General features: G+C 43.5%; 13 protein-coding genes and 1 non-coding gene across 14 annotated transcripts; 7 read left to right on the forward strand and 7 right to left on the reverse strand.

The window, feature by feature from the left end:
• Positions 1 to 5: 5 nt before the first annotated feature.
• Positions 6 to 2,714, reverse strand: FOA43_002235 (uncharacterized protein; the record flags this gene model as incomplete). Its single annotated transcript, XM_038922535.1, has 1 exon — positions 6 to 2,714. One exon carries the CDS (start codon positions 2,712 to 2,714, stop codon positions 6 to 8), a length of 2,709 nt encoding a protein of 902 aa, XP_038778463.1.
• Positions 2,715 to 3,597: 883 nt separating this feature from the next.
• Positions 3,598 to 3,714, forward strand: FOA43_002236. The gene has a single exon. It is a non-coding gene; the product is annotated as a tRNA-Ile (tRNA).
• A 157-nt stretch (positions 3,715 to 3,871) lies between these two features.
• On the reverse strand, positions 3,872 to 4,564 carry RPL43A (60S ribosomal protein L43A; the record flags this gene model as incomplete). Its single annotated transcript, XM_038922536.1, has 2 exons — positions 3,872 to 4,148; positions 4,521 to 4,564. The coding sequence occupies 2 exons, from the start codon at positions 4,562 to 4,564 to the stop codon at positions 3,872 to 3,874; spliced, it is 321 nt and encodes a 106-aa protein (XP_038778464.1).
• A 127-nt stretch (positions 4,565 to 4,691) lies between these two features.
• On the forward strand, positions 4,692 to 5,645 carry FOA43_002238 (uncharacterized protein; the record flags this gene model as incomplete). Its single annotated transcript, XM_038922537.1, has 1 exon — positions 4,692 to 5,645. The coding sequence occupies one exon, from the start codon at positions 4,692 to 4,694 to the stop codon at positions 5,643 to 5,645; it is 954 nt and encodes a 317-aa protein (XP_038778465.1).
• Positions 5,646 to 5,726: 81 nt separating this feature from the next.
• Positions 5,727 to 6,836, reverse strand: FOA43_002239 (uncharacterized protein; the record flags this gene model as incomplete). Its single annotated transcript, XM_038922538.1, has 1 exon — positions 5,727 to 6,836. The coding sequence occupies one exon, from the start codon at positions 6,834 to 6,836 to the stop codon at positions 5,727 to 5,729; it is 1,110 nt and encodes a 369-aa protein (XP_038778466.1).
• A 275-nt stretch (positions 6,837 to 7,111) lies between these two features.
• FOA43_002240 (uncharacterized protein) lies at positions 7,112 to 11,330 on the reverse strand (the record flags this gene model as incomplete). The annotated part of the gene is made up of 2 exons (XM_038922539.1): positions 7,112 to 11,023; positions 11,325 to 11,330. The coding sequence occupies 2 exons, from the start codon at positions 11,328 to 11,330 to the stop codon at positions 7,112 to 7,114; spliced, it is 3,918 nt and encodes a 1,305-aa protein (XP_038778467.1).
• A 57-nt stretch (positions 11,331 to 11,387) lies between these two features.
• FOA43_002241 (uncharacterized protein) lies at positions 11,388 to 12,122 on the reverse strand (the record flags this gene model as incomplete). Its single annotated transcript, XM_038922540.1, has 1 exon — positions 11,388 to 12,122. The coding sequence occupies one exon, from the start codon at positions 12,120 to 12,122 to the stop codon at positions 11,388 to 11,390; it is 735 nt and encodes a 244-aa protein (XP_038778468.1).
• Positions 12,123 to 14,297: 2,175 nt separating this feature from the next.
• Positions 14,298 to 15,095, forward strand: FOA43_002242 (uncharacterized protein; the record flags this gene model as incomplete). Its single annotated transcript, XM_038922541.1, has 1 exon — positions 14,298 to 15,095. The coding sequence occupies one exon, from the start codon at positions 14,298 to 14,300 to the stop codon at positions 15,093 to 15,095; it is 798 nt and encodes a 265-aa protein (XP_038778469.1).
• A 108-nt stretch (positions 15,096 to 15,203) lies between these two features.
• FOA43_002243 (uncharacterized protein) lies at positions 15,204 to 17,018 on the reverse strand (the record flags this gene model as incomplete). Its single annotated transcript, XM_038922542.1, has 1 exon — positions 15,204 to 17,018. The coding sequence occupies one exon, from the start codon at positions 17,016 to 17,018 to the stop codon at positions 15,204 to 15,206; it is 1,815 nt and encodes a 604-aa protein (XP_038778470.1).
• A 579-nt stretch (positions 17,019 to 17,597) lies between these two features.
• Positions 17,598 to 18,665, forward strand: FOA43_002244 (uncharacterized protein; the record flags this gene model as incomplete). Its single annotated transcript, XM_038922543.1, has 2 exons — positions 17,598 to 17,907; positions 17,971 to 18,665. The coding sequence occupies 2 exons, from the start codon at positions 17,598 to 17,600 to the stop codon at positions 18,663 to 18,665; spliced, it is 1,005 nt and encodes a 334-aa protein (XP_038778471.1).
• Positions 18,666 to 18,797: 132 nt separating this feature from the next.
• Positions 18,798 to 21,167, forward strand: FOA43_002245 (uncharacterized protein; the record flags this gene model as incomplete). Its single annotated transcript, XM_038922544.1, has 1 exon — positions 18,798 to 21,167. One exon carries the CDS (start codon positions 18,798 to 18,800, stop codon positions 21,165 to 21,167), a length of 2,370 nt encoding a protein of 789 aa, XP_038778472.1.
• A 122-nt stretch (positions 21,168 to 21,289) lies between these two features.
• FOA43_002246 (uncharacterized protein) lies at positions 21,290 to 21,859 on the forward strand (the record flags this gene model as incomplete). Its single annotated transcript, XM_038922545.1, has 1 exon — positions 21,290 to 21,859. One exon carries the CDS (start codon positions 21,290 to 21,292, stop codon positions 21,857 to 21,859), a length of 570 nt encoding a protein of 189 aa, XP_038778473.1.
• A 49-nt stretch (positions 21,860 to 21,908) lies between these two features.
• Positions 21,909 to 22,424, reverse strand: FOA43_002247 (uncharacterized protein; the record flags this gene model as incomplete). Its single annotated transcript, XM_038922546.1, has 1 exon — positions 21,909 to 22,424. One exon carries the CDS (start codon positions 22,422 to 22,424, stop codon positions 21,909 to 21,911), a length of 516 nt encoding a protein of 171 aa, XP_038778474.1.
• Positions 22,425 to 22,972: 548 nt separating this feature from the next.
• FOA43_002248 (uncharacterized protein) lies at positions 22,973 to 24,925 on the forward strand (the record flags this gene model as incomplete). The annotated part of the gene is made up of 1 exon (XM_038922547.1): positions 22,973 to 24,925. One exon carries the CDS (start codon positions 22,973 to 22,975, stop codon positions 24,923 to 24,925), a length of 1,953 nt encoding a protein of 650 aa, XP_038778475.1.
• Positions 24,926 to 24,930: the final 5 nt, after the last annotated feature.

The raw sequence follows: 24,930 nt of genomic DNA on the forward strand, positions 1-24,930 counted from the left end.
TGTCATTACTTATTCATTCTCTTTAACATGACAATTGCCTTCTTGTAGCCCTTAGATGCACTGTGCTTGTAGTAATTCACAGCCATCTGTTGGTTCTTGTTAGTACCAAATCCTTGTTCAAAGCACTGCCCTATCATAAACTCGGCCTCGGGCAATTGTCCCTCATCAGCTGCCTTCCTTCCCCATAGGAAGGCCTGTTGATCGTCCTTCTTCAATGTTCCATCTGGGGCTCCCGATCCGTACCATTTAGCCAAACCCAACGAAGCATAAGCGTGGCCATTTTGAGCTGCTTTCGAGAACCAATAGATAGATCTTCGAGGATCGATGGAATCCGACTGTCCCTCGAAGGAGTCTTTGTCAGGCTTGAAGCTGCTTGTCGGGAAAAATCCTTTGGAATAGTAATAACCTAGCGAAGCTTGTGACTCTGCATGTCCTATCTTTGCAGCATCCAGATAGTATCGTAGAGCTTTAGCCTTATTACGGAAGACGTGAAGCTTTCGAAGCTCATCTACAGCAAAAAGAGCTTGCGAACTGTCGTTGTCTAAGCATAAAATGCTCAAGTCTGTCTGGTGTAGTTTGGCCAAAGTGTACAGAGCACCGCGAGAGTCACTGAATGACCTGGCAGAAATAAGTGGGTCAGAACCCATCACTTTTTCACTACGTAATGTCTCTGATGCCTCCATGTGCCATTGAATCGACTTCGCTATGCTTAATGGGTATCCGTTGACACCAGCAAAGTACATCATACCCAATTGGCACATGGCAGACGGATCGCCCAATCTTGCAGCAATGTTGAAAAAGTCACAGCTCTTTTCTACGTCCTTCCGGCATCCAACACCGGCCTCGAGGCAGCATGCTATACGATAACAAGCCACCGGGTCGTGCTGTTTCACAGCAGCGTCATAGAACATATTGAATCCTTTCTTCTCGTCCTTCTCGATAACACCGGGATGAATACCCCCAGAATATATATCTGCAAGATAAAGTCTGGCTCTGGTCTCTGTAGGAGATACCTGTACCAATTTCTCAAGAACCTTCACACTTGTACTTAAGAATTGGCGTCGCTGCGGTTGGAGTGATTTGATAGGAATAGGACGACGTCGCAACTTACCATCAATGGCCATTTTCGAGAGGACATCGGGTCTGGCCATCGTTTCAAGTAACATAATAGCCCAATAGAACTGGATCCGTGGTGTAAACGATTTGTAATCGTTCGAAGCTTTTTCTCTGGTGGATCTGAACCTGGCCATAACATTTTCCAACGGTTCAGAAGACTTTGAAGGAAGAATAGGTTCAATTATACCATTGTTGAGTTTTTTGAAAGACGTCCGGAGAGTATACCTTATGATAGAGTCCATAGGAGAACGTTCCTTGGGGCCGGTTTGAAGGGAATTGGGTATAGAATTGGCCCGAGAGTCTATCCGAGGAACTGAGTCCATTCTTGGCGCGGACTCCTTTCTTCTAGTTAAATCTGAATGCGACGAAGACGCTGATCGCGGCTGAGGAGGTTGCTGAGGCTGTCTATATGGCTCATAAGTATCCGGTGAATGATCCTGAAGAGAATCCTGGTACCTCGTTTGGTTTCGATGTTTCTCGCGCGGCTGATCTCTGGCAAACTCATACTTGTCAAGATACCCTTCGACGTCATGAGCATTAGCATTAGAAGCCGTGCGATCGCTGTAGACACTTGACGAAAGTGTCTGGTCTGTCACCACTCTAAGAGGTTCTGTGGGTTCGTCGTGAATCTCGGGAGGTGGTGGAACAACGTTAGCCCTCAATTGGGGGTCGGCCTTATCGTCGTTGTAACGCCTGCGTTGCTGAGTATTTTTGAAATGGTCCATATTAAAGCCAGCCTTTTCGAATCCAGTCCGATATATCGATTTGGAATACGTCATACTTCCTGGACTTTCCAATTCTTCGTAGACAAAGGGTTCATCAGGTGGATCTGTATTCAAAATGTCCCCATCTGCTAGCTTATCCTCATCAGGTATAAGCGAATTGCTGCTTCCACCAGTCATATCTTTACGTTTTTTCTTTCCAGATCGAGAAGATGCAGCAGGGCCATCTACGGAAAGTACTGAAGAACCCATAGAAAGATTGGATCCATTTGCATCCTTGAATTCTTGTAGCTTTAGAGCCCTTTCAAGCCGCTGAACTTTATCCTCGAGTTGGTTAATCCTTTCCTGTTCGGCTGGGTTCATACTATTGGTATGGTGCAGACTCGAGTCAATCGCTGGCTTGTAATTGTCCTGCTGCTGGGGTATTTTGGACGGAGAAGTGGTCACTTGCAGCTGAGGAACAGACTGCGACGACTGCGGACCGCTATACTGTTGCTGCATTTGTTGTGGTGGTGGTGGTCCTGGTATCCTCTGTTGTGGATACCCTTGTCTAGGGGGAGAATTGTTATAGAGGTTACCCTGCTGCAAAGGTTGGTTGGCGTATCCTTGTCTGTACTGTTTGGATGGAGGAGGGGGCAATGGTGGGCCCTGTTGACCACGCAGAGCTCCTTGGGGTACTCCTTGGGGTACTCCTTGGGGCACTCCTTGTGGAACTCCCGGTGGTCCCTGGTGCCCTTGATATCCATAGCCTGCACCATAATTCTGGTAGCCTTGTGAAGGATATCCCTGCTGAGGAGGCATTGGTGGATAGTAAGGCTGCTGTGGCTGATACACTGGATATCCTGCCCTGGCATGCTGAGGCCGAGGCTGTTGCATCTGGGGCTGTTGAAGAGGGATCCCTCCTTGTTGACCATAGCTCGGCCGCCCTTGGTAATTAGAAGACACCGGTGGAGAAGGATAAATTGCACCGTCACTCAGTAAATTAGTCCGGATCTGCGATTTCTTCATTGTCAGTCAAACCGTTCTTCTATCAGAAAGAAGTAAAGTAGTTCCGAGCTGCAAACTATTAGTCGAGATTTTTTTTTATTTCCTTATACGTGGGATCTTCATATCTATGCATGAGCTTTAGAAGCTTTTCGCGTCTGGAAAGATTTCTGTATTTGGAATTATGTAGAGCTCAAGCGAGGTCACAACGAGGCGGTAGCTGCTGATACTGAAAAGGTGTCATTAACGTGGGAACCTGCGTACGTTTTAGCTGGGCGGACTTTTATCGATTGGTCATGACCGGTCGTGATTTTTCATGACTTATCGCTCCTACCTTGACTCAGCCTGGTTTCATAGTAGACCCATTTTATTACGATTGCCTATATCCTCCAACAGAATCTGGAAAGGTTTCGAATGTAATCGACATATCCGAGTACCCTACCGGTGTTTGAGGTTTTTTTTTTTAACTATTATCGGGTACTATTGGCCTCTCAATGTTAAGCAATGAGGTATGAATTAACTATATTTTGCAGTCAAGTCATCAAACGAAGTATTTAAATTTAAAATCACAAATGACTTATCAATATATTCCTGCAACACCTTTTTTAAATAATTAAATCTAACATTTATCGACTGAAGATTTATCTAAACATATATTAACAATTTCTATTGAGTCTAAAATATACAGAAATGGTTGAAGAATAATAATAGAAATCTATTTGATGATACTATTTTTACCTTATGATATATAAACTCCTTCTCTCGCTTTGAAGTTGGTGCATTAGCTCAGAGGTTTAGAGCATCGTGCTTATAGTCGTATAACGACGTCTATACATACGTCACACCGTTTCAAGAAACGCGATGGTCACGGGTTCAAACCCCGTATGCACCAAAGATTCAAAATTTTTTGAGAATTTTATTAAATGCTATTTTTTTTAATGATATACAAGTAAATCGTAAGTAAAACGGTATATTGACTTATTAAAAATGGAACTTCCGCTTATTATTAAACTAGCATAGATATACAAAGGAGATATATCATCATTCGTTTAAGCCTCAGCCAACTCTCTCAAACGTCTGATTGTAGATCTGATAGTAGCAGCGGCAGCTGTGGAGATGGTGTATGCACCACCGGCAACAGTTTTCTTGCAAGACTTACAAGTCCAAATACCAGTAGAATCTCTCTTGACAGTCTTCTTACCGCAGAAAGAGCAATCATACTTGGAATGTTGCTGGATCTCGAGCTTCTTACACTGTCTTCTCAAAGAAGAACCGTATCTGACACCGTACTTACCAGTGATTCCGACCTTTTTAGTTCTCTTAGCCCTAAAGAAATGTTAGTAATGAAATAGAGTAATGCAAGAAGTACTTGGATTGTAGGAAGTGAGCTGCTAGATTTGAATGATGAAATCTATGATGCTGGTGCTGGTGCGTGCTAGTGCTGGTGCGTGCTAGTGCTGATGCTGATGCTCGTGGCACTCAATCCTGTAAAATCCATAGTACCCCGATCTTGAAGGATACATACATCTTATGTGTATTTTAATAACTATATGCTAGTAAGAGACTAACGTTTGAAGAAGAACAACTTGAATATGAATTGAAAAGTTTTCAATCTCAGCCCCTGGAGAATTCGCGGCTACAGGGAACCGCACTGATTTCCAGGTGGTAAAAATTAAAGCTGTCAGTCAACACTCGCACCTCCCGGTAGAAGGCAAGCCCTTGAAAAATATCAAAATCTGCATGAATTGATATATGTAAATTGGCTGCATAAAATAAACAGCATAAATTTGCTACATACATTATCGCGAACTTTGTAGATGCTATTCGCCTGCTCCGTTGATCATAGAGCTTCTCTTTAGCAGCAACAAAATGGATGACGATGACGCTTTTCTATATGGAGAAGGAGGGGGTAAAGGAAATACGGGCAGTACGGGAATTGAGGCGAAAGACGGCGATGCTGTGAAGGCGATAAGTACGGAAGATAAAGAAACCAACAACGAGGAGAACAAGAAAGCTGAAAGTGAGGAAGCTGAAAATGAGGAGGAAGATTCATCTGATTCTGACGTGGAGTTTGTCATTGGTTCATTAGAATCGAAACCAATTACAGATTTGGTGCAAGAAAAGGACAAAGAGGAGGATGACGTATCAGGAGATGGTTCTGTCAAGGCTCAAACGGTTCCAATTCTTACGGAATCAAAAGGATTAAATATAGACGAGGTGGGAAAATATCATGATATTCCTGTTAATTCACTTACATTTGAAGAGCTCAAGGACAAACCGTGGAGACTACCGGGAGCAGATCTTTCAGACTATTTCAACTTCGGGTTTGATGAACTTTCGTGGCTTGCCTATTGTAAAAAACAGAATACTCTTCGTAAGGACTTCAATCCCGCTAAGGTGATTGCTGAACTCATGGGAGGAGGTGCCATGCCTCCACCACCAGCAGCGTCTAGCGGAGGCCAAGGAAGAGTTGGGGGTGGTCCCAATATGCCTCCGCCTCCATTTATGATGCCACCTATGGGAATGCCATTTATGCCTCCCAATATGCAGATGCCTGGAATGTTTAATGGTATCAACAACAACAACAATAATAATAATAGCATGAACAATACGGGAGGATCAAGAACACCATCCCTGCCGAACATTCCAAAGCTTCCGTCCAGACCTACTTCGAATTCTAAATCTCCAGAACCTTCCAACAGAACATCATCGATGCCTCAAAACTCCAGCTATAGAGACAGGGCAGACAAGGCTACAGAGATGCGTAGCAGCGGGCATTCAGGAAACCAGAATTATAGAGACAGACCATCTCGTAGACGATGAATACTACTTACTGTACATTATTATAATAATAAAGGAAGACGAATTGTTTGACTTAAGTATAAATAAATAAGTAAGGACTACTTACTTGGGATCTTTCCCACTAGCCACGTTACACTGATGCATTAGCCTCTTCTCATCTTTAGGCATCTCACCAGTAACGGAATGGATCACTCCTCTATTATGAAAAAAGCAAAGGTCTCCTTCAGTCCAGGCATGGGCGTAGACATGATCAGGAGAGATGGCTGGTCTCATCAATCTGTGGCAGATTTCACGAGCCTTTTCCAGCTCTGCCACAGTCTCTCCAGTCGTTGAATTCACCAACCTGTAAACACAGCAGCTATGGAACTCTAGATGAGGGTTGCCAGTGATTGGATTGGTCCAAACCATCGGCAACTTTTTCAGTTTGGACTCTTCCCAATGTGGTAACTTGTCCAAAGGCATCTCCTTACCTTCAGAGACCATGGTAAGACCATCCGAGGTGGCTCTACAATTATGGATGTAGATATAAGGGTGAGGAGCGTAAACCACAGTGGTGTTCAAGGCGAACTTCTTATCTTCCTCGGATAACAAACTAAATGCTACTTTACCAGATGTAAAGGCAGTTGCACCAGTGAAAACTTCCAATTTCTCATCACTATCTTCGTAGTAGATGACCTGCTTCTCTGTCTTTGGAGGAACAATCACTCCAAGAAGAGTGGTCACCACAGGTGGGGAGAACTCGTACAAAGCAGCATCAATATGCCATCTATAGAACCGCGTATGGTGATTGGCAATCTCTTCTTCGGTCAACACCTTCTTATGGAAAGTACTTTGAGAAGGATGTTCCAAAGAAAACTCCTTCATTCCTTCATGACCTGCAGGAAATGTTCCATTACCAACCATCATGACTTCTGGTCTTCTGGGAACACATTTACCATCTTTGGCCAAGACAGACAATGGAGAATGGAAGATCTTCTCATCATGTCCATAATGTGCTCCAGTAGTAGGATCGAATCTTACGGTAAGCGCATACTGAGATTCCGGAGAAAGCCCGGCTTGATTTGGAACAACAAGTACAGAATAAGTCAGCAAAGCCTTTTTCAACTCCTCGAAATCTTCCTCGTTAAGTTTAGAAGGATCATTGGTGTAGGAGGGTAAAGTGATCTTGGCGCCAAAGGCACGATTGAGTGGCGAAACGGTAACTCCCGGCATATTCTGTTTTCTGTTTTCTGTTTTCTGTTTTCTTTTCTACTCTGTTACTCAATGTACACTCATCTAATTTTCTTGGCCAGATCTACCCCGTATTTATATCAACTTCTCTTATCTATATCTACTTACGGTCCACCGAAGGGCGCGAATTCGGAAACTACCGGTCACCGGTTATCCAAAAAAAGAATCTTATCTCGAGGATGAGGTCCGACCAATGACCAATTAAACAGACAGATTTTGTCGATCTTTTTTTTTTATTGTCTTTACAAATTCCTGTATCAGATCTCTATGGACTTCTTGATTACTCTTGACATCTCTTTAACCCACGGCTGTCTGCGAAAGTTGTTCTTAAGAATAACCTCTTCGAGTAGTTGGATCCACTCGTCTCTGTCTTCTCTGGAATCACAGCCGAAATCGATAGTCTCTTCATTGGAGAACCGTAGCTTATAGCCGTCATTGAGAATTAATGTTTCGCTAATGACTCTGTTATCCAAACCTTCTTCCTCTGGGGGATAAATAGCCGATTGCTTCTCAGGGTAAATAATCTCAACTACCCTTTTAAGGTTGATCTTGGCCTTCAACTTCATCGTGTCATCATTGTAAGCGAACAACTCGTAGCCCTTCAACTTGAAGAATCGCCTCGTCCAAATATCAAGGTCTCCTCCTTCCTGGAACATATATCCCTTATGTTCATATTCCATCACCTTGTTAACTTCTCTAACCTGCGATACAGCATTCTTAATACTAACTGGGAGTACCTCATACTGAGATCTCCTTGGAATGAAGAGCATTTGAACTCCAAGAGAGCAAATACGGAATGGTTGAGGCTTCATAGAGTCACCCTTACCACTTTTCTTCATATTCCACTCATTAAACCCATTCAGATTGAAATTGAGAGGACGACAGACTATCTGACTCTTGTAATCATCGAAATTGATCCTTATCTTCGAGAAAGAACCATCCGTGGCCACAATTTTGCCCAACGGATCGAACTTCGCAGGATGATTCACGTACTTCGTGGTTGTCACAATACTCTTCATACCAAACAACCTGGCAAAGAAATTCTTGGATTTGACCATCTTTCTCTCTTTCACCTCTACAAGTGTGTCGTTCAGCTTCTGGTAACGCAGCTTTAGAGTTATAATGATATCTAACTGCTTTGCCACGATAAACTCGAACTCCTTGTCAATCGGAATGCTTGCTTGGTCTCCTATGTCAAAGTAATGCGTCGTCAGAACGTGCAATCCGTTATCAATAACAAGCTGAAATTTCGCTTGTCTTCGTGAGATATCAGGGAAATTCAAGCTATGCATGTTGAAAATACGGATAAACATACGACCTTGTTCTCCATCAATCAACTCAGAAGAAGCATTTACTCCCTCAGTCTTGTGTTCATCCTGTTTTGGTGCTTGCTCAGGCTCCGATTCCACCTTTATAATCTCGTTTCTCTGATCAGAGATGGTGGCACCTTCAAACAGAGCCTGAGAGTCACTGGATCCTAAAGTACTAGTTTGTGGCTTCATTTCAACCTCTTTTAATAGCACAGGATCGCCTTTTCTAACCGGCATAAGCTTTCCTTTGAAAGTGTCAGGGTTGATATCATCGGCAAACAGATCCATATTCTCTTTAGCTTCTGGAGACGTCTCAAATTCAGATAAAGAACTACCATCGTTTATTCCCCCCGGGATGGCCAAATCAGAAACCATCACGGAAGCCTCGTCTTGAGTAAAATGCGGATCAATCATCTGACCCCTTTGTTCACACTGAAGAGGAACATAACTTCCAATTTCAGCCGTGGCATTGACAGTTTTGATCTCAAAGTCTTCACTAGCAAGTCTCTTTCGAATCATGAACTTCTCCATCTCATCAACAGAGAGGTGCGCAAAATTAACACTGTTACTTGCCGAATGTGACATGACCTTCGTTTTCTTAGAAAGTGTACCGTCTCTCCATAGCTTGGATACCTCCCTATCTGTCTGATCCGACTCTCTATGCTTATCCTCAGAGGCCACCCTATCATCAGCATCCGGATTCCAAAAAAAAGCGTCTTTCAGGAACGAATCGTCATCAATTGAAATATGATGATCTAGGTAGGTTTCCATATCGATCGAATCTTCCACTGGAGGTGGTGAATCTCTTTCCGTAGTCTCTTCGACAGCCGCTGGTTCAGGTTCAGGTTCAGGTTCAGCCGCTGGTTCAGGTTCAGCAGCTGGTTTATTCTCATCAACCTCTTCTTCAGTTACAACCTCATGCTCCTCTTCATCCTTGACGTCCTTTCTTCTCTCAGCCCATGTCTTTGGTCCATAGACTGCAGAGTCAACTCCAGACCATGATAGACGCTGGGATGGAACCACTTGAACAACCTTTGGAGACTTGGTATGGACAATAAACCGAGACTCTGAAGGCGGAGAAATTGGCTCAAAGTCATCAGAGTGACTGCTAACCCTACGGAAGGAATCTTGTCTTGACCAGATATCTAAAACATCTCCTCTTCGTGACAGCTCGGAACCATTTCTCCGATCCCGTGTTTTTTTCAAGCGAAGCTTGGAGATGACCTCGACATCAGAGGTCAACATAGGAAAGTTAGGATCATATTTGAAGGACTGAAGGTCACTTACGGGCTCTTCCTGATCGAACTGAGGCACTTCAAGAACAAACTTATCTGGGGCAAATGATGAATTAGTGGACGAGGAGACATTACGAGAAGAGGTGGCAGAGTCATGTGCTGGTGTAGCGATCACAGAAGCTTTGCTCAAGATCACTGGAGCATCGACAACTATCACTTTCTCGTGTACAGTAGCATTGTCGGGCTCTTCCTCCACCTCCTCATTCACAGTATCATCTCTTTCAGTGTCATCTTCGATATCATCAACTGAATCGGCTATCTTCTCACTCGAGTTTTCTGAACTGAATTCATGAATATTATCATCATCCTCGCTCTCTCCCTCTGTGGCAGAGACGAAGTCAGACTCATTAGTCATAATAGTTGAGGTACTACGAGCAGAGATGCTTCTACGCTCCCGTTTTGTCATATGGGACCTTTCAGCATCGGTGTTCTCGGGCTTGTTCTCTCCAGGAAATGATTTCGTGAAATTACCCACCACGTTGCTCAACCGGGGAGCCGTAGAATGAGTATTGATGTTACTATCAGCGATGTCGTTGTCCTTTGATTGTTTGGCAATGATTTCCCTAACATCATCATCGGTAAATCCCTGAATACCTTCCCTTAGATCTAAACTTCGCATCCTTCTGTTCACAATGGTCGTCTTCAACTTTCTATCTGCAGCGCTGATACTTTTAGTGGATTTAACAGAAGCGATACGCCTCAAGTTCAACGTATTACCATCAGTATTACGAATGTTGGTCTCATACAAATCACCCAAATCATTAATGGCATCATCTACCGTACGCTCAGAGGGTCTCCCAAAACGAGAACCGGGTAAAATGCTTTCTTTAACCCTTGCACGATACTGTTTGTTCTCTCTGACGTCTTGAGACTCTTTCAACTCACCTCTTTTGACCTGCTCCATGTACTCAATATGATCATAGGCTAGGTTGGGACAATTTTCTGACGTGATGTGATTGAATACAGTCTTTTTCTTCTTCTTTCTCTTCTTTATGCTATCTCCTGTGGAGAACAGTGGATTGGCAATTAGACCGGCTTCCATGTTAGGCATGGATTTGATGGAGTAATTGGACTCTGAGGGTTTAATTGAAGGTAAAGGTTTATGAGTCTGAGGAATCTGCTTCACAATTTGCGAGTTAGCACTCCGAATCACTGGAACCGTGTTCCACCTGACATCGGCATGTTGAATCGTCGTGTCACCATTGACAGGTTGCTGATGGTATGTATGAATTTTCGAAGGCTCAGAATCAAAAGCCACCCGTTTTCGATGTATTGAATAATTGCGTGGTCCAGAGATATGACGATTCTGTCGAACCAGGAAAGCATTGGAGTCATCAAGAGACTTCTTGCCGTTCGGTGAAGGAATGATAGGCACTTGTAAAGGCTCTGTAGAAGAGGTAGTGGATAAATTAGGAAGATCCAAGCTGTATTTGGCGGACTGATGCGACTGTTGAGACATGAATGTATTGTCAGCATCAATGGACGTGTTGTTGGAATCGATCGATACGTTCCTGGCATCTGTCCTAATCACTTGAGGACTTTGAGAACGAATCTCTTTGAGCATCTCATCGACTGATTTGTTGGCAAGACTGAACAGGTCTTGAGGTGACGATGGTGTCGACAGCGATGATGGCATGGTTCGTAGGTTTGGAAAAAAAGGGGTGAAAGAAAATACAGCTGTGCATAAAATTACTTAACCAAGATGAATTACCAGTCGGGTCGAATTTGTTTACAAGTAAGAAGGAATTTTAAGTTCCCAATTTGGGAAAAACGTAAATACAGGACAAATCGTGGCGCATTGAAAAAGATACATAAATACATATGTGGCGAAGCATCACGAAAGGTATCGCGCGACACCTAAAAACAGACATCTAAAGGATGAAGAAACGACGGATATGACAGTAGAATAATAGGAAGGAAGCGACAATCTAATTTTTGTGAAGAATGGAATCTGCAAGCTGACTGACAGTTGAATGAGTTCTATCGTTGACATCATGTAATGCGCACTCACTTCTATCGGTCAACTCCTTGAGTACAGAGCCAGTTCTACTATTCAACTCCTTTAATACACAACTAGTCCTGTTGTTGACTTGATCGAATAATTTACTGGTTTTTCCAGAAATGTCATCGAATTTAGCGTGCCAAACAGGATCAAGCTTTTCTAAAACCGAGTCAAAACCCATCTTTCCCTTTTCGGCATTTTGACCAAATCTCTGAACACTCCATTCTTCGATTTGATCACACACTCTTTGAAAAGTAAGATGAGCTGTAATCTCTGCTTCCTGAGAAAAACTCGTCATACTGCGGGGATCTTTTTTGTCGGGTGAATACACCACAGTCTCCCAAACTTTCAGAAAGTTACTCCAGGTCAGATTACACGACCTCATGGTAACGGTTCTTTTCTTTAGATCCACAGTGCATATTTCTCGGACGTAGGATTTATCCGAGCATCCCATTATGCAAATGAGCCATTTGGGCACCTTTTGACTGCAACCGATCAATCTCTCTGTAGTTAAAATTTGTTTGTTGGAATCATATTCTCTTCTGAGAACATCAACAGATTTAACATGAGTCGAAACTTCATTAGGATACTTTTGCCAGTTCGCAGCACTTACTTGTTCCCAAGGATACTCGAACACCTGTTTGGATTCAAAGATTCTCATAGTGAGACGGAAAGCGGAGAAGATAACAGAGAACAGACAATAGAGAACCAAAGTAATACACAGATACCTCCTGTACCATTTTCCCCCGGATTTATTCATCTATTAGTAGAGATGATTAAATCCGAAATTCTTCAATAAAGGAAACAATAGAAAAATTTTTCTTCACTTAATCGGGAAATAACACATGCGATAGGAAATAGAGCCGAGAGTCGAAAGCCAACTAAAAGACATCAAGTTAGCTGACCTATCTGTATGGAGTCAAATCTGGTATCACCTTGACGTTTTCTGGAAATAACTCTTAGATTGCTCAGACCCCTTGGTCGAATCCATTGTCTTTTGAAATTGGATGCGTAATTACCAGAGTTAAAAGAATTTAAGCATACATCCTTCAGTAGCCAGTTACCTTGATGTCTCTCAACATTGAAGTATTCTCTGGTAGTGATTCCCGTGAGTGCCAATAATAGGTGACCAACTAGTAGTAAAGATGGATATATTAGGCCAACAGAGCCGAATATTCCGAGAAAAAGTGGTAGCTTGGCATTAGATAGTCCTCTTTTAGCCACCATATAGAAGCTGGTAGTCATCAGATAAGCACAACAGATCACGGCAAAAATGAGAAATGCTATAAAGTAGGAATAATTTCGTTGGCCTACACAATTGGCTAGCCAAGGACAATGATGATCCATATTGGCCACACAAACGTTGCAGCGAGAACAATGTGATGCTCTGGCAGGTCGCCATATGTAACAAGAATTACAGTATTTGGCATAGACCACTGGGTATTTACTCGTAGACTTATCCTGGTCACTTTTTGGACCCGGCATTTCTATCCAGTTGTGATATTCCTGAGGTAAGCCGTCTCTCTGAAGGTTATCAACTGGATGAATGTTTCTAGGAAGGATACCAGGGTCCATAAAAGCAGCCCTTAATAAATTATTCATCAGAACTAACCAGCAGTATATGAAGATGATGACAAGAGCAGGTGAGATATGGTTCCAGAGCCATGATGCTTCAAAAATAAGGTATAGTATCATTGGGAACGTTAACAGAATGATTGTGAATGGCAGAACAGGCAGTCTAAATGAATTGATGCCGAATAGAGCTTGGGGCTTACGAAGGGTACGCCATCTGCCACAGAAAAGGTAGAGATAGTTGGATTGTGTGAAGATCTGGTAATTGTAAGGCAGAGATTTAGCGGTGTTTTGAGACTGCGACGGGGGCGATGGCAGAGACGATGGCAGGGACGATTCCAAGGGCAAATTCGGAGTTGAAATTGAAGTCGGACTCAAAGTCGAAGGCAAAGGCAAAGACATGGAAATTCGTGCAATGGATGGGACACTAGAGAACTGCCAAGCCTGTCAATGGTTATGGAAAGATGTGAAGGGTCTGGTGCAAAGATGCATGTATGAGGTGCGGAGAACAGCCACGTCGTTTTGGCCACTCCTTCGCTTCGCGCACGCCTTCGCGCGCGATTATGCGCACGCTATTCGCACGCTATTGGCACGCCAAGCCCTGCCTAGCCCTGCCTAGCCCTGGCCCCCCCCTTTACCCCGTTTCCCTTTCTCGCCCCCCCGGACTCAGCCCATGACCGCGACCGCGAATTTAAAATTTTCATGCTACGACTTGGTCCAGTCTACGGCCTGATCCACCCGCGAAAGTATAAATGGTGGCGATTCCCACGGGCATATGCGGCCAGGTTCTCCCTTGTGGCCTTGCTACTTCTTTACCAGGCAAAGAAACAAACCACTCTCTTGATAAGTTTCCAATGTTCGATCCTCAACTGGGCATTCCTACCCAAAACACGTACTCCAACCAGCCAAGTAACACTCCAACTGGCAATGGTGCAGAAGATTTCAAATCAGCAAAAGATGCCGTAAGTATACTTTTATTCTCTTTACCCAACCGATTTTGGCGAAACAAACAAACAAACACTTTATTGAAACAGGAGACATCATGATATGGGCCAGTGGCCGGCCCGAATTTTTTCTCACTGGCGCAATTCGCGCTACCAACTGCGGCTGCGGTATATAATCCGGCAGTTTGCCGGACGCGCTCAGCTCAGCTCGCGCCCCAGAAGAAAAACAAATAAATATCAATAACGAGAAAGTAAACAACTGTTAAGGGCTGGCTTACCGTCTCTTAGTCTCTAGTTTTTTGTTGTCTTTCTCCCTATCAATGAGTGAACAGTCGCCAATTGGAAACGACTCACGAGTTGACGGCGTCAATGTCAATGATGGTGTCAATGTTAATATCAATATCAATGACAATAAAGCTGACAACGACACCAATAATGGTTCGGGTTCTCCTTCTTCTTCCAATACTAACAGTCCAACGACCTCCACGGCCGCATTTTTACAGTTAATTGCCTCTTTGTTTGAACTCTCAAAGGCTGCTAATGAGGCCTCCAAGGCTGCTGTTGATTTCTTCAACGTTGTTGATGCCAAACCTCAGTACATGGCCCCTCCTCTATTCGATCAGAGTCTTTTAGCTCCGCAACCACAACATATGCAGCAGGGTAATGGTGCTACTGGTCTATCGCTTTCTTCTGGAGGTCAACCTCAGCAGATCGTCGTTGACGTTCCTAAGAAGAAGAAGAAGTACAGAGATCCCAACGCTCCTAAAAAGCCTTTAACTTCGTTTTTCTTGTATTCCAACTTTATGAGAGACGTGATCATTAAGGAACGGATGCGTAGTGGTGCAGATCCACTTTCGCAACCTCAGATTGCTCAGGAAACTTCCCGAAGATGGAAAATGATACCTGACCACGAGAAAATGGGCTGGAAGGAGTTGTACGAAGACCAGAAGAAGGATTATGATTTGGAGCTCAAGAAGTATAACTTGGCCAAGGAAACAGGACAACCCTACACCGCACCAAAGAGAAGAGACAACGTTGCTCCAAGTCTTTATGGTAAAAAGAGGTTGTTGGATGAAGATATGAAGAGAAAGGATAAGAAGAAGAAGAGAAAGGAATGATTTGTGCTGACTTTTGTGTTATTATAACTAGTGTATTTTAAAAAAGTATATTAAGCTACTATGGCTGGTTTTTAGTATATTATTGAAAAGAAATGTACAATGGGCGAGTTAATTTGTGGACGTGTTAGACGTGTTAGACACGTTAAATACGTCTTTGAAGTCTGCTTGGACGCGTGATGATTGTGTTTTGAAGGCTATTTCTGGGACGGGCGGTTGCTGTTGCTCATGCTGCTCAGGCTGTTCATGCTGCTCAGGCTGTTCATGCTGCTCAGGCTGTTCATGCTGTTCAGGCTGCTCAGGCCACTCCTCCTGGTGACCCTCCTGGTGACCCTCCTGGTGACCCTCCTGGTGACCCTCCTGGTGACCCTCCTGGTGACCCTCCTGGTGACCCTCCTGGTGACTCTGATCTTCCCCCACAACTTCTAAATCATAATTTCCCGTCGATGTATTATAATGAACTGACTGTAGATGCGCGTAAACCCCATGGTAAGACGTGAATGGCTTTCTGTAACATAGCCTGCATAAAAAGGACTTACCAGAGCCACGGCTATAGAACGCAGTCAACGACTTGGCATTACTAGCAATTCCTATAGGTCTTCCCCTTGATGGAAGCATAGGGTCTCTTGAAGGCATATCATCAACAAATCGAAACTGTAAAGCTTTACGTTTATCTCCTTCCATCACTGAAAACACCGTTGACGAATTGGCGGAAACTACATTTTCCACAGCCTCTCCAACGGCTTCATCAATGCCATCAGGACTTTGTTTCTGTAAAAACTCCTCCGGGTGGTCCTCGTGCTTATGTGTATAGAGATCCATGTAGTTGTTGAAAATGTAGGATGCGGATCCTGACTGCTTGCACGTGTCACAACTGTACTTCATGTCACCCGTGATAGTGTACCTGAGAGCAGCTGGGTTGGGGTCGTTTTCCAATCTTATTTTTTTGGCAGCTGTAGATTCCGCATCCGATGTCTCATGTGTCCTTTTTGCAGGAATCTGGTAAGTAGATTCTAACTTAATTTCTGTTTCTGTAGCCAGACTTGATCCGTTGCTGACTTGTGCAGAGTCCTCAGGCTCTGTAGAATCACCAGTACTTGCAGCCTCTGTAGGAGTTTCTGTGGCATCCGTGGCATCTGTGGCATCAATGGCATCAATGTTATCAGTTTCACTCTTGCGTGGACGACCAGGTCCTCTACGAGGCCTACCAACATGGCCAGGATGTTTTCTGGGTCTGCCAACAGGTCTGTGCTGGCCTTGAATATCCGAGCCTCGAATAGGCTTCAAATTACTGTCATCCAGATCCTTAGAAGCTCCCAATTTACGTGCAGTCTTCGATAACAGTTCACGTGGAATCTTAAATCGTAAGGCCAATTGGTTCAAGGTCACTTCAGGCCATGGCCTCACAAAATGCTTATCGTCAACGATCCCAGCAGCCAGGGAGGGCTGTATTTCGTCTTCGGTGACGGCAGGAGCGCTGTACATGGGAGTGAATCCAATGGGAACTTTGGTATCTTCGGGAGATGTATTTACGGTTATTCCTTGTATGACGGTGGGTTCATGGAGCGAAGGGACGGAGGCGCTACCAGGCACACTACCGGATGCACTACCGGGCTCACTACCGGGCGCGCTACCGGGTTCACCCTCGGGACTATTTAATACAGCGCGCGAACCAGGAACAATACCAGAAACATCTCCATCACCATCACCAACAACAACATCACCGGCACTGACATCCTCAAGATCCAACAATCTGTTAAGCTTCTCATATTGACTCAACCGGTCCTTCAATTTGCCAACCTGACCCTCTAGCGAATAAACAGACAGCAGAAGCTTGGAAATCACGTCGGAAGTATCGAGTCCTTCTATAAAGGATCGATCAGCCAATTTCTCAGCAGAGTCGATCTTCAATACATCAAGAAGCATTGTCAAGTAGAAGAATAAAACTTGCAAGAGAAACAACGATGCAAATAAAGAAGAAAATAATCCGTGATAAAAGGGAGTGACGAAAAACGGACGAAACTGTACTTTATTCAAAGACTCTAATTTTGAGGCCAAAGGAAGAGCCCAAACCAAGAAACATTTTCCCTTTTAGGAAGCGAAAAAATTTCTCTGCAAGAGTGCGCGGTGAGACAGGGAGTGCTGGATTGAGGAATTAAGGAGCTGAGGCCACGACACCACGGTGTGCATCGGCATCGTATGATAACATTTATTTGCATACTACATGTTTGTATACTACATGTCTGTGTACTACATGTCTGTGTACCTGTGTTTGCTGCCTGTATAAGCTGTCTCTGCTACCCCATACTGTATCCTGCTCCCCGTATCCTCTCCCCGTATCCTGCTCCCCGTATACTTGCTATTCGTACCCTGCTACCCCGTATTCTTGCTACCCCGTATACTCCTTTATTGCATCCGTACACCACAAGTAGAAAAGTTTTAGTAGGTCCATTTCCATAGCTACTCTTCAACTCCATCAATCACCCTTGTCTATTCTATATCCCAATGCTTTTACGACTCAGTCACCGCGGAATCATTCCCATTTCCAGGCTACTTACATGCTCCTCGAGATATTTTTGTGTCAGTTCTTCTCTTTTGAAAGAAATCAGTGATGCTGCTAAAACGTCTGAAGGACCTGCTCCATCCGAGTCATTGGTCGAAAAAATGGCCAAAATAAACAAAGAGATCCACCAAGTTGAGAAAGACTCCCGTTATAGCTTGAACGATGCCTCGTTGATTCATAGACCAGATCTTTGGAAAGGCTTGCCGGATGACACCATTATTAAACTATACAGAAAACGTGTAGTCTCTCTGGGTAAGTCATATAGAAGAAGCAAAGTGGAGTTGGATGCTCTCCTATCAACGGCAACCAATCCAGCGGAGGCAGCCTACATTCAGAGTGTCTACTACGATACAGAATCGGATCAATTCGATGCCGATACTGAAACCGACTATGATAATTACATAACAGAAGGTGAATACATGGATGATTTGGCTGAGCCCAACGAATATGATGAGTATCCAACCATAGCGCAGGATATCGTTCGAGATTTCCGTGATCAACTTGAATTCAACAGAAAGGCAGCTTTTGAACTTCCTGCTTTGGCTAAATTACGTGAAGAGTACCAGCCTGTGTCTAATAAAGACAAGCCTGTCATTTACAAATACACGAGTTTTCTTGGTGAAAAGAACCCGGCCGAAAGAAAGGTTGTCTTGAAGCTCAAGATTACCGATTTACAGCTATCTGAAGACGCTTCTCACAAACTTAAATTACTAGCAGGTCCACGATATGATTACACCACGGATATTTTGAAGATGAGCAGTGATAAGTTCTTGGAACAAGCCCAAAACGCTTCCTATTTATCGGATATTTTGAAGGATTTGATAGCGGAATCCAACAAAGATCCACAAGAGTTTGCCGACGTCCCATTGGACACTAGGTCAGTTGATGCTAGACTCAATAAGAAAAGGCATAAAAATAAAAAGGTCTACGAGTTCCCTAAGGATTGGGAAAGACCCATTGATAAGCTGGATAGGAAGTTGGATCTCCAGAAGTTGGTTGAATTGAAATAGCACTAAATAAATACTTGTAAATAGATTTCAATACTGCGCCACATCTGTGCCACATCTTTTAAATTTAATTGACGAGATTTTTCAGCTCCTGAACAAGGCGTTCTGAATTGTTTAGGTTTTATAGTGTATAATATGGCTGCCAGAGGATATGGAAGAAGTAGAAGGAGTAGAACACCTAAGAAAGTGACTAAGAAGATTGTCGAAGTGAAAAAGGAACCTAAGACGGAGATTAAAGAGGAGGATAAAGAAATCGACCCTAAGGACGATAAAAAGGACAAGGACAAGGACAAGGACAAGGGCAACGGCAACGACAACGACAACGACAAGGACAAGGACAAGGGCAACGACAACGACAACGACAACGCTGAAAAAGAAAACCCTAAAATCAAGTTGACGCTTAATTTTAATAACGACGCACCTATTCCATCAAAGGAGACAAGCGAAGCTCTAGCTGATGTGTCACCAGCCACAGTTATAGCCGCGGAAGAGCCTAGCGTGTCGGATTGCAAGCCTTCAGCGATTCTCGGTGATGTGCTCACACTACTCGACCTTAGCTATGATGACACCAGTGGATTAATACAAGGCGATGCTATGTTCAAAGTACCCGAACTGAATGAACTTGAGAAAGCCAATGATCTTTTTCAGAAATTGATCGTCAAATTAGGAGATGGGGTTGCCAGAGACACGGAATTACTACAAAGATTTTCAGTGGATGAGCCAGAAAATGCAGAGAAGCAGCCAGAATCGCCTCATGGAAGACGCCATACCATCATTAAGATTAGTGGAGGCAGCGACGGTGAAAGTAAGATTCGGATACGTACGGAAACAACCATGACTGCGGAAGACGACGAAGATGAAGTTGGCCCACCAGTGAAGAGACGTAGAAGAAGCATTATATTGACGGCTAACGGTCTCAGAAGAGAGATAACGCCTAATATAGCGGATTCAGAGGAAGAAGAAGAAGAAGAGGAGACCACGGATGGAGGCTCTATCGCGAAGAAAGAGGCAGAGCTTGAAGATTCTGACGATGTGCATTTCTTACCATCGGTGTATGCGCATAAGCCTAATCCAAACTTTCCTATTCGAGAAATGCTGAAGCCTGCTATTGAGCAGTTGGATTTGTATGACGATGAAAAGGCTAAGGAGGAATCCAGTGACGAAAGAGAGTACCTAAAGCAGAAGTTGGCGGTGACGGATTTCCCCCAATCCGATTTGAAAGATTATTTACCAGGTGAAATTCCTACCAAGGATCTGTCTGTGAACAGACCTACGAACCAAGTTGCATTCAATTCTTTCCAGAATTACGTTGAGCCCTTCTTCCGCAATTTCACCGACGAGGACGTGAGTTTTCTGCGACAAAACGGTGTCTTCATCAGCCACCTTCCGAAAGATTTTGACGATAAAAGGGATACGTTCGAAATCCCTGGTTTGGGACCCTGGTACGGAGATGTTTGGAAGGAGGAGGAGAGAATTTCAGGGGAAATGAACGGAGAACAGGTGTTGTCAGGAAACTATATTTCTGAGATTAGAGCCTCAGCACAGAAAAGGATGGATCTGAGGATGCATGAGCTTACGGCGGCGCGAGGTTCAGCGGAGGCTCTTGATAATAATGCACTAGAAGGAGAAGAACAAGTTTCTTGCGGTCCTTTAACATCCAGATTACTGTCAGCCATAGTAGGTGAAGAAGAGTTTGTTAGACATAAGGAGGAAGAACAAGAGCAGGCTACAGGGATTCCTGTTTATCAGGACCTATCGAATTCGGGGGGACCAAAAGGATCATCGTCAGAATTACCTGGAGAAAGAGCTTTCCAGTCAGAATACACGGGGACAGACTACAAGACGTTGGACGATCGACTCAAGCGAGAATTGAGATATATTGGTGTTTATATGAACGTTCAACAGACTCTTGATGATCCAGGATTCGAACAGGATTGGTCACAGAAGAAAGAGGATGATGAAATATGCTGCGAGATGAGGAAGCTACAGAAGCAGTTGAAAGAGGTTCAAAAGAGGAACATTCGCCGTAAGAAGGTTATGATTCCAATAATCGAAGAACAAATTGCATGGCAGGAATATATGTCAGTTCTTGAGGATTTGGATAAGCAAGTGGAGCAGCATTACAGGCGTAGAATTAATGTGACTCCAAGAAAGAGTAGGAAAAGAGCTCTTCATCATAAGGATAAAGACATAACAAATGATCACAAAGAGGACAGTATCAACCATTTAGTTACCAGTGCGTCGTTTCAGAGTCTTTTGGCCAAAAGAGCCAAATGGATAGAGAAAATAGGCCCATTATTCAAGAGTCAGAGAGAGATGAGGCGTATGCCGGACGAATCGATCTTTAAGAACATGAATGAAGAAGACGAGAATGATGGAGAAGAGGGAGAGGATATTGAAGGAGATGGTGAGGATGAGGACGATGATGATGATGATGTTCTAGGAGCACACAAGAATGATGACGACCAAGTTGAAGGAGAGAGCTTGAATATGGTGGAGGAGTAGTGAATAAAATAGATATGTACAGTAATTAGCACGAATGCACCGCCACGCTTTTGGGGGACTCCAGAGAAATTATGTGTAGTGGTGTATGTTTCTTTAAGTTGATAGCGGTGGGTTCTTTGTCTATGAATTCAACTGTATTACGTACGCTTGAAGACGCACGGTTTGACTCGTACAATCGACTTCGAAACGAGGTGTCTGATAAATCTCTGGAGTTAATCTTAGAGATCTTCGCATTTGGGGATATATCCGACTATTACAGACATAAACAGTGTCTCATTGAACTAAATGATCAGCAATTAATGAGAATTCGTCAACTAACACTTTTATCGTTATGTCGAAACAGAACGGAAGTGTCATTCGAAGATATAAGTAAACGTTTAATGATACCACGTGATCACGTGATCAATTATCTGGTGATACTTGGAGATTCTGCCGTGATACGATTTAGGATTGATGAATTGGAGAAGAAGATTGATATTGAGGAGATATGTCAGAGTCGAGACGTTTATTGCAGTCAGGACAAACCGCTAGAAATAGTTAGCATACCCTCTGAGCAGACAGTGGTACGATTAATTGAAGAGTTGAAGAGATTTAGAGACGAGAGAGTAAAGAAAGTGAAGAAAGATATTAGTAAAGAGATCAAGAAGACCATTAAAAGTGGGACTGGAATCAAGCGGCCGTTGGAGAGTTAAGAAAGAATAATAGTAATTAATAAATAAATAGATAGGTGAGACAAGTCAGTTAAATGGCCTTTTGCTTAGTCCAAAGTTTCTTACATAAGCCAAAAAGACCCTCCTCTTCAGTAGTCTCGATGACGTAAATACCACATCCAGCGAAGAGAGAACCCAAAGCTAATAGTCCCATGGCAACGGAGTGCCATACACCGTACACTCTGGCGGGAATATAGTCAATAATACAACTCTCAAAGCCTGCATAGCAATGGTAGAGAAGAAGAGTACTCATGGCAGCATCAAGTGGAGCATATGCACTGCCTGCAATGAAAGGAGCCAACATTAGAGGAGTCATAGCAACGACGGCAAGTCTTTCCATGGTCCATGCCCTCGAACCAGTGAATTTATTCGGAGTTGGAACTACATAAGCTTCGTTGACAGTTCCAATGATATCACCTGGAGGTTGTGTAATAGTCTTTACGAAGAGAGATCTGGTGGTAAGGGCCGATATTAGAACAGGTCTAAGGGCCGGTCTAAAAGCTGATCTTAAGGGAACGGATAGACCCAATCTGGAAAATGCGAGCATACTTTGTGAAGACAAGAAACGACAAGAAAAAGTGAAGGGAAGACATGAATGAGGTTTATCCAAGGTGAACAGGATCATAATGAAGATTACTGTGTGGTCTCGAAAGGCCATCCACCAGGCAGCCCGATGATTCCTGACAAAATACCAGGTCGTGATTGGAACTTTGTGGGGAAGTCCTTGTGCGAGATCGCAGTCTGGCGGCGGCTGAAATAATGTTGCTATCCGCGAATGACGCTGAAACGGGTCCGAGAAAAAGTCCGAGTTGAGAAAGCTATTTGGTTATCTTCTCCGGGTTCTTTTTCGGATGCGCGGGAGCTCTGAAATTCCCGGCACTCTACGGGGGGGAGGCTGGTGAAAGAAATTGACAAATTGTACTGGAACATACATGTTATCAGGCTTATGCTTGGTTCATATGAATTTTAACGGTCAATTTCATGTCAAGACATGAATATTAACTCTGAATTTCACCCTAAGACTATACTTATATTGAAGGAGTTCTTCCAAACGTTCCTCCAAGCGTGATTTATCTTTTCTTTCTTAAATTAACTATGGCGGTTACTCTTGACACGACAAAAGGAGTTGACACTTCTCATACTGCTGCTGAGGATTTTAGTAGAACACACGACAATCAAACGTTACATGACTCAGACACAGGTGAAGGTCCATCCTTTGACTCGAACGGGATTCCTTACAATTACATAATCATTATTGATGCAGGGTCCAAAGGTTCTAGAGCGTACATCTACAACTATCTAAATACTGGATATATGGAAAAGAATGGTTTCTTGACCCCAGGAAAGTTAGTTGATGGTATCACGATGGCCAATAAACTTCCGTATGTGCATAGTGAAGCTGGCTGGAACAAGAAAATCCGGCCCGGATTATCTTCTTTTCGGAAAAACGTTCACGATGAAGACTCAACGCTATTGGTGAAGACGATTGGAGAGAAATATTTATCAAAGTTACTTAAGAAGGCTGTTGAAATTGTTCCTACAAATCTTCAAAACAAAACACCGATCTTTGTTCATGCCACGGCGGGTCTAAGGCTTCTCGATGAGTCCGAGCAAAATGCTATCCTTAGTGCCACATGTCAGTATATCCAATCCAGTACGGAGTTCTATATGCCAAAGTGTAGCGAACACGTGAGTACGATTCAAGGAGACGAAGAGGGACTTTATGGCTGGATAGCGATGAACTATCTTGCCGGGACGTTACGAAAGGGTGAAAAATCGCATGGATTGTTGGAATTAGGAGGTGCATCTACTCAAATTTCGTTTGTTCCAAACGAAACAGAACGCAAGGAGCACCATAATGAATTGATGACGTTGAAATTGGCCAATATTGGTAGCAAAGAAGCCGATATGGAGTATGAGGTTTACTCCAAGTCATTTTTGGGATATGGGATGCATCAGATACACTTGAAATATCTTGAACAGTTGAGTAAAGAAGTTACCGGTGATTATGCATCGTTGGTTGATCCATGCCTTCCCTATGGATACCATAAAGAGATGCAGTTGAACGTTAGGAAAAGGAGGATTGTAGGATCTGGTGACTCTTCGGAGTGTCAAAGTATCGTTTATAGGACTCTTGCATCTGGAAATTTGGGTGGATGCGACGAGAAAAACAAGTTGGAGGTGTCGAAGTGCCTTTTGAATGACACAATTCCCGCCTTTGACTTCAACTTCGAGAACTTTTACGGCGTTTCAGGCTATTGGGATACGATTTCCAATCTACTTGACCTTGGAAAAGTATCTTCTTCAGAGTATGAAAAATATGGGAAGATGTATTCTTATTCAGAGATTCAACAGGAGACATCCAAAGTGTGCTCGTTGGGTTGGAAGCAGCTTCAGTCTTACAGAGACATTGATAATGAGGAAGATCTCGCAGATTTGTGCTTCAAATCTACCTACATGACTAGTTTGTTGCATAATGGATTAGGATTAACCAAAAACGGTACGGCAAAGTTCCAAATAAATGATAAGATCAATGGCACAGATTTCACTTGGACGTTAGGAAGAGCTGTGCTATATGCCAGTGATGAAGCACAGCTAGAGACGGGTGGCGAGTCCGTTGGATATTCGCGCAACTCTGCTGCTGAGGTGTTCATAAAGGGAAGTGAAGAGATACCAGGGTCGCTTGCTAGTGGTACAAAGAAGACCGGTTCGTCATCCAATGAATCCTATTCGCTCTTGAGTCTTTTGGTGCTCGTCTTATTAGCGTTCGTTTTACTATTAAGGCGCCCGCTCGTCCTAAGAATATTCAAGGGTATTGTCAACAGGTTGACTAAAGGCAAGAAGTACAGACGAGTCAGCATTGATGACATTGAAACGGCAAATTTTGATGATGATGCAATTAAATTACGGGACATACATATCACCAGAAGCGTTGACACAGATAGCAGGAGCAGTATGGATTCTATGGATCCTATGTACCTTACCGTCCCTGCGCACACTGCAGACCCATTTCGAATCGATGATGAGGATGATGAATTAGTTAGATAACGAAT

This window comes from Brettanomyces nanus, chromosome 2, assembly GCF_011074865.1.
Source record: "Brettanomyces nanus chromosome 2, complete sequence".
In the NCBI taxonomy this organism is placed as follows: Eukaryota; Fungi; Ascomycota; class Pichiomycetes; order Pichiales; family Pichiaceae; genus Brettanomyces; species Brettanomyces nanus.